The following is an 8,645-nucleotide window of genomic DNA, read 5'->3' as shown; positions in this document are numbered from 1 at the left end:
CACTGATCCAACAGACTAGTTTGTTGGCATTTGTCTGTGCGGTGTGAATTGGCCTTAAAAGAGAGGATTTGATTGGTTTATACACTGTGTTGACAGTCTGTTTGCCCAATCCTATAGGTCAGGTCTCGTGCTCGTAGGGAGAGTGCAGATTTTTTTAACAAATACAGGTGCATCTCAAAAAAATTTGAATATCGTGAAAAAGTTATTTTTGGTAACTTATTTCAAAAAGTGAAACTTTAATATTTTCTAGATTCATTACATGTAAAGTAAAACATTTCAAAAGTTTTTTTGTTTTAATTTTGATGATTAGACCTTACAGCTCATGAAAGTCAAAAATCCAGTATCTCAAAATATTAGAATATTTCCTAAGATCAATAAAAAAAAAAAGGATTTGCAAAACAGAAAAGTTCAAGTTCTTTAAAGTATGTTCATTTATGCACTCAATACTTAGTCAGGGCTCCTTTAGCACAAACTCCAGCATCAGTGAATAATGGCATGGAAGCGATCAGCCTGTGGCTCTGCTGAGGCACTATTGAGCCTTCAGCTCGTCTGTATTGTTGGATCGACTGTTTCTCATCTTCCTCTTGAAAATATCCCATAGATTCCATATGGAATTCAGGTCAGGCATGTTAGCTGGCCAATCAAGCACAGTGATATCATGTCAGCAAACCACTTGGAAGTGTTTTTGGCACTGTGGGCAGGTGCTAAAGTCCTGCTGGAAAAGGAAATCAACATCTTCATAAAGCTTGTCAGCAGATGGAAGCATAAAGTGCTTCAAAATCTCCTGGTAGCCGGCTGCATTGACTTTGGACTTGATAAAACACAATGGACCAACACCAGCAGATGTCACAGCACCCCAAATCATCACTGACTTCAGAAACTTCACACTGGACTTCAAGCAGCTTTGATTCTGTGCCTCTCCAATCTTCCTCCAGACTCTGGGACCTTGATTTCCAAATGAAAATTTATTTTCATCTGAAAAGAGGACTTTGGACCACTGAGCAACAGTCCAGTTCTTTTTCTCTTCAGCCCAGGTAAGATGCATTGTTTCTGTTTCAGAAGTGCTGGTAGCCCTTTTCCTGAAGACGTCTGAGCGTGGTGACTCTTGATGCACTGGCTTCAGCTTCAGTCCACTCCTTGTGAAGCTCTCCCAAGTGTTTGAATCAGCTTTGCTTGACAGTATTCTCAAGCTTGCAGCCATCCCTGTTGCTTCTGCACATTTTCCTACCTAAATTTTTCCTTCCAGTCAACTTTGCATTTAATATGCTTTGATACAGCACTCTGTAAACAGCCACACCTTTCAGTAATGACCCCCTGTCACTTACCCTCTTTGTGGAGGGTGTCAATGATCGTCTTCTGGACCACTGCCAAGTCAGCAGTCTTCCCCATTATTGTGGTTTTAAAGAATTTATACTGTAGGGATGGTCATTAATTGAAACTCAAATGTAAATATTGTAATATTTTTAGATACTGGATTTTTGACTTTCATGAGCTGTAAGGTCTAATCATCAAAATTAAAACAAAAAAACTTTTAAAATGTTTTACTTTACATGTAATCTAGAAAATCTAGAATCTAGAAAATATGAAAGTTTCACTTTTTGAAATAAGTTACCAAAAAAAAAGAACTTTTTCACGATATTAACATTTTTGGAGATGAACCTGTAAAACAAGCATTTCCTCAGTAATTTGGGGGATTCTTTTTGAAGAAAACCTGAAGTGTTTATTTTACAGTATGATTTGCATTGCTTTTCAAAGGCTCATGAGTCTTTGTCAGTGATATATATATATATATATTATCAACAGATCCCTTACAGGATTTTCACTCTGTTCAGCTGCCTTATATGGATAGCCTAGATGGATACCGCCCACCCCCCTTACGCACCCGCTTCAAATGATATCAGTCGATTAAATGGCCGTTATCAGTGGTTATCAGGTCACAGATATGGACCAGATGGGATCTGCTGAGCCTACTGGTAAGCTGAGAAGGCTGTTATCATCGATCCACATCCTTAATCACCGCACACATGTATGAAGGTGAAGTTACCACTGGAGTACCAGCAGTGGCGATCATTTCATTCGAAGCAGGTGCCTCACGGTCCTTTTTTGACCACATTGCTCTTCTGTCTGAGCACAAGTGCAAATAAATTTTAAGAATGACTAGTTTTTAATAAAAGCTGAACTGTCAAATAAATACTATATTCAGTTTGACTTAAATTAAAGGTGTGTTCTCAGTACAACAGTGCAGTGCAATAAGAAGACATATGGTGACCTGTATTTTTATGTTTTATTAATACTTATGTATAATCAGCCAGAGCTACTATAAAAATAGAAAGATTAACATTTGAATAGACATTATTCACACATAAACAGTGATACAATAAATACCGTGTAGTTATCTTATTGATGGTTGCAGGATGAACAGAGATACATTAAATAACACATTAAATAATTGTGTCAAAACACATACTGTTACTTGCATACATGAAAGTAGACAAGCATAGATACATTTTTATAAGTATTATATAAATGAATAAAGAGATACATAAGTGTAGCAATCATTTTGAGGAAATAATTGAGATCCTTACTTTCTAGTATTAATAGCTCTCATTGAGGAGGTCCAGCCCACAACAGTGTTGATTGATCTAAATATAAAGGTCGCTATTAGGAGTAGCTTTTTATTTGGTTCCAGTAAATCATTTGTTAATGTATGAATGTTCAAACAGAAGCGCAGAATGGAAGATGATCTTTTAAACACGCTCTGTTGTTAAAAGCGGCTAAGCTCTTTAGGAGACCATATGGTTATAACTCCCCTGCCATCCAGCAAGGCAAAGAAAGGGTACAGCTTCTCACGAAAGTGCCCTGTAAAGGTGTAGATGTGTGATTTGTTCTCTGCATTGTAGAACGAAATCTGCCCCTCCTCGTAATCAATGTATATTCCCATCCTTCGGGGCACCAGCAGCAGTGGTAGTGCTGTTTCGGGATTGGTGCAAGCGAAAAACTGACGTGTGCTGCGCCACAGGACCCAATAACCAGTAGAGGGATTCATTGAAAAGCGGCCATGCCTCTTTGAGGAGGCAGTTGTCACTCCAACTTTCCAATAACCATTGTTTGCAAATTCCACTTCCCAGTAATGGCGGCCACTCATGTAGCCCTCCCAGCCTAGGACGCAGGGCAAGTTGTCAAATCGCTGAGGGCTGTCAGGCAGATTGGCCTCTGTTAGGCCCTCCTGAACTTTCTTGTGGTCATCAGAGAGCTGCAGCCAAGCTTGGTTGGTCATGGGATCAAGAGTTACATCAGCTATTTGAGAGAAGGACGTGAAGGCATTAGGACCAATGCATTTAACACTTTTTTGTAAATGCTGGAGTGAAGGGTTTTTTGGGGGGAAGGTCAAATTTAAAAGATATAAACATACCTCCTGCACTCACAATCCAGTTCCAGACTGAAAAATAAGAGAAAAATATTGAGTCTTGAGTTTAGACAATACATTTGAATACTCAACTAACTAGCTATGAAAGTTAATCATGACAGCCAGACTATCACACTCCCATGGCAAATTGTAACTATAGACCCTTTTCACAGACTGATAACACATTTCCACAGTTATTAACATCACAAATCTAGTTGTTTTTTCATATTTTAATTTTTTAATGCACAATTGTAACACTATACTTTGTTTTATTCATTACATTTCAGACAACTATTTAACTCAAATTTGACATCTTTCTTTCTTTTGACTGCAATCAATCTCTTCAGACCCCCCCTCCCCCTTTTAGAAAGTCATAAAAATGGTATTGTTTTTTATTATCTCAAATGTGCTCCATAAAAGTTATAGTTACCTGAATTAGGGATGTATCTTGGCATGCCTGTTTGAAAACAAAAAAGAACCAAGAAAAAAGTTACTAATATTCATTACTTTTCAGCTTTATTCATATTTTCAGCTTTATACATTTTAGGTTAGGTTTCGGATCCCTCACCAGCTTTCCAGGTGCGTTGCTTAGCTGAAAGCCATAGATGAGGAACCATGCCCTAAAATAAATATTAAAAACATGAATTTTTAATAAAGGGATCCTATGAGACACCCTGCATCACTTAGACTGTACATTAGGATTTAAATGACATGATATATGGCTTATTTACAGACTTTGTTGTTTGAAGTTGCAAATCAAATAAATGGACCTGTCACCACACTTTTACCACACAGATAACACTCTGATAAAACCAAAAAGTTATGATTTTTAAAATCATAATATAATACATTACTTTTCATCACTTTTAAACAGACACAATTTAATATAATGTTTTACAGTACATAATAAATGTATCTCAAATGCAAATGCTCAAACATCACAGGCTGCAATATCCAGTCACAGGCTGTAAACTAATGCTGCTCTCTTGCACTTTGCTCCCTTAACGACAAGGAATTCATTTTTTCCATCCATAAATTGATCAGCACTATCGCTGAATCAATTCAGACAATTTAATTTTACAGCCTCACACTTTGTGCTTGATAAGAAAACACACACACACACACACACACACACACACACACACACACACATATATATATTGTATCACAGGTATGGAACTATTGTTTATTTATTTTTAAAAAAGTGCTGTCATATTGATAGAATATTAGTTTTCATAGTTTTATATAACCACATTTTAATACTTATTTTAGTTTTAATACTTTATTTAGTTTGACATAATTGCCATTTCCTCATAAAAATGCCACCACTTTCCAAAACATTTACACTACACCATGTCCCAAACACAAACAGTGAAAGAAGTGCATAGCCATCCCACCTTGCTGTCTTCTTTCAGCAAACTCCAAGTGATGAACTCCAGCAGTGGCATGAGGGAGACCAGCTTCTTCTTCTTCAGTCCCAGGAGACGCAACAGCCGTGCCAGTTCATCTCCCAGCATTCCAGAGCTCTGCATTTTGACAGAAAGAACAAATATTACATACTTTTCATCACTTCTGATTATCTTATCTATAGGGTAGTTAAATGTACATGTACTGTATATTAAAGTGCTATTTTACAAGTGGAGACTTTGAAAGATAAACTATTTCCAAGAAAGCAGAAAACCATGACTGGACTTAGGACAACTTAAAGTGTTTGTGACAACGCATAAGAGACCTGCGTTCTAGATAATATAGATATGCTTGCTGCCCCACCTCTGACACACTCTGTATCTCTTTGGCCCACTTCGTGATCTTCTTCTGCACCACCTCACTCTGATCTTTATCCTTCTTTATGTCCTCTTCCTCCTCTTCATCAATCCTCTCCTTCATCCATGGATGCTTTTTAGACAGCTGGGGTCCACACAGGAACAGAGAAGGCTTAGTTTGGGGAAGTTCTTCATATATGATGAACAGAACAGTATGATTGAGATGTTTGTCTTTTTTTGTAGTACAGTCAGTTTCACCTTGTCTACACTTTGAAGTTCACTGGCCCACTGCAGAATAAGCTTGCGACACTCTTCAAGACTGCGCTCAGTTCTGGGGTCTATCTGCTGCTCTGCCTGACTGCTGCACCCTTCACCGGGATCATCCTCATTCTGCAAATCACAGACACACATGTATGCATGCATGATATATATAGGAAGCATATTGGTTTTCATTTTATATTAGATGTTTGTTTGTTTAATTTATTATCAGTTGATTTTGGACATTTATTTGTGCATGCTCACTTCCCCTATTTTTTACATTTGCTGTCATCTAATGCTGACACAAAAAAATAAAATTTAGAAAAAAGTCTGAGAGCTTTCTGACCCTGCATAGACAGCAACAGAGCTACCACGTTCAAGGCCCAGACAGGTAGTAAGGACAGCGTTAAAATAGTCCATGTGACATCAGTGGTTCAAGATGAATGAAGTTCTTACGGGTTTGAAATGACATGAGGGTGAATAATTAATGACAGAATTTTCATTTTTGGGTGAACTATACCTTAAATCTTTAAAAACACTTACGATTGAATTACACTGTCAAATTAAATTTTTAGCTACATTTAAAATGAATATCCATGTTTTATATTGTACATTATAATGTTGTGATGAGACACAATTTTCTCGTAGCATTCAGTTCTTAATGATTTATTATTTGATCATTTAAACAATAATAAAGATGTTGTTTTATATTGTCTGTTTATAAGTTATTGACCATAACATGACTATAAATATTGGCTTATCAGTATTGGTCTAAAATTGGTGTATCCCTAAAATCATTCTTCCTTTGCCATCTCCTGATGCAATTTTGTTTCTTAATGTCAAAGGCAAAAGCATAATATAAGCATATTAGAGACCATTTTAAATAACTGTCTTTTATATTGTTATATAAAGCCAAAATAAATAACTGATATATGACATGAACACTCTTCATCACATACATAGCGTGACAAGGCCCAGGATTTCACATGCAGGATTGCAGGTGTTATCAGTTACCCTGGGCAAACATAAAATAATCAAGCATCATACATTTCTCGCATGGCAACGCTTATCATATAAGAATAATAAAAGGCATTGACTGCCGTTGGGTTTGCACGCGAAGAGGAGTTTGCCAAGAAATTATCTAACACATCTGTCTGTTTATATACATGTATGTGTGTGTGTGTCTGCTTGTATAGATAGATAGATAGATAGACACACACAATTTCTTAATATTATTTTACAATTTTAAAGTTAATAATATTTTACATTATTTTAAAGTAATTATTTGAATACTGTTATTTGCTATTTGTTATTGTTATATTTAATTACTCTTATTCTTGTCATTACATGTTTTCTGTGTGTGTGTATACAAGTATTGAAAATAAGTATTGAACACCACCATTTTTCTCAGTAAATATATTTCTAAAGGTGCTGTTGACTTGAAATTTTCACCAGTTGTCGATAACAACCCAAGTAATCAATAAATACAAAGGAATCAATACAAATTAGTTCAGAAATTAAGTTATGCGTAATAAAATGGAATGACACAAAGAAAGAGTATTGAACACATGAAGAAAGGGAGCTTCAAAAAGGCATGGAAAGCCAAGACACCAGCTAAAATATATTAGTAATTAGAAAGCAATCCTGCCCCCTTGTCCGTGGAAATGATTAATATCTGGTTCAGTCCCAACACCTACACTACCAGGATAATGAAGATGAAACAGGGGTGGACATTTCAGCAAAACAATGATCCCAAACACAGCCAAGGAAAGTCTCAATTGGTTTCAGAAAAAGAAAGTAAAACTGACTTGAATCCAATAGAAAATAAGAACTAAAGATCAGAGTTCATAGAAGAGACCCACAGAACCTTCAAGATTTGAAGGCTCTGTGGAAGAATGGGCCAAAATCACACCTGAGCAATGCATGTGACTAGTTTCTCATACAGGAGGCGTCTTGAAGCTATCAAAAGGCTTTTGTACAAAGTATTCAATAAATTTCAGTAGTTCAATACTTTTGCCCTGTGTCATTTCATTTTATTACACTTGGGTTGTTACCGACATCTGGTGAAAAAGTCAAGTCAACAGCACCTTTAGAAATATATTTACTGGGAAAAATGTTGACGTATATATATATATATATATATATATATATTTTTTTTTTTTTTTTTTTGTGGTAAAATAGAAAATTAATCCATGGCCTACCTTGCAAACTTGTGCCACCTGTTGCTTCCAGTGGTTTATGAATCTGATGCACTCATCCAAACTCCGAAGATCATTCAGGCTTTGCTGACGTTGCCTTTGCTGGAAATCAACACAAAATAGTTACCAAGAGTGTGGTGTACAAGTTATTGTAATCATGAGCGAACATTGATCTACCATAACATCAGTGAGTTAGTTAGTATTACCTGTGAACGGGTAGAAAAGCCGCTACTGTTCTTGAAGGGGCTGGTGGGTGCAGAACTGTGGACCTGAATATCTTTCTCTGATATTGTCCAGCGCACAACCCCAACAGAGTTACTCTGCTTCTGGGGCACTGGGGTAGAGGAAAAGAAAGATGGAAGGATTCTTAAATTAGTTTCATCTGACTATGCTTCCAGTTTGAAATGAATGTAATGTGTTACAGTTAAACAGAAATACAAGCATGCACATACTGTTACGAGCCATGCTCTTGTCCTTCAGGATGCTCTTCAGAGTGTTTGACTTTTCACCTATACAAGAGATTTTTTTTTTAAGGGATGTATTTATATTATTAATGTAAATGAACTTAAATATTAAATAACTTATCAATTAACTTAAATATTATATATTATTAAAAACAACAAAAAAATCACTAGGCCTAAATAATAATAATAATAACAATAATCATTATAATTATTCCTGTTGATAAAATCATGGGATTGCCAAATGCATACATTAAATAATAATCATCTTACTATGGATGCTTCCATATAATAAATCTATCAAAGCAGTTAACAATAATATGAATTTCTTAGAAATGGCACCTTGTAATTGGCATCGTGATAAAAGCTATACATGAGACTTACCCATGATGAAGTGTAGGGCAGGCAAGTGAGCGCTGAGGGCTTCTAGTGAAACTGAACGTTGGTGCTCTGTCAGCCCCTGTTTTAGCTAAGCACCTGCATAATCTGAACTTTGGACCTGAATTATTACAGTCATGATGGTATGAGGCGGAGGCCAAGAAAAGCTACGTGATGAGAT

The 8,645-nt window shown here is 36.2% G+C and overlaps 1 protein-coding gene across 1 annotated transcript; it reads right to left on the bottom strand.

Annotated features, from left to right (window-relative positions):
* Window positions 1-2,764: 2,764 nt before the first annotated feature.
* On the bottom strand, window positions 2,765-8,474 carry LOC306858137 (uncharacterized protein; the record flags this gene model as incomplete). The annotated part of the gene is made up of 11 exons (XM_079398532.1): window positions 2,765-3,297; window positions 3,413-3,439; window positions 3,837-3,863; window positions 3,975-4,026; window positions 4,804-4,932; window positions 5,177-5,314; window positions 5,428-5,559; window positions 7,629-7,727; window positions 7,832-7,959; window positions 8,078-8,134; window positions 8,471-8,474. The coding sequence occupies 11 exons, from the start codon at window positions 8,472-8,474 to the stop codon at window positions 2,765-2,767; spliced, it is 1,326 nt and encodes a 441-aa protein (XP_079254658.1).
* Between the last annotated feature and the right edge of the window lie 171 nt (window positions 8,475-8,645).

The sequence above is a fragment of the Barbus barbus genome (genome assembly GCF_936440315.1).
Source record: "Barbus barbus genome assembly, chromosome: 38".
Lineage (NCBI taxonomy): Eukaryota > Metazoa > Chordata > Actinopteri > Cypriniformes > Cyprinidae > Barbus > Barbus barbus.
This window is presented reverse-complemented; position numbering and strand designations above follow the sequence as displayed.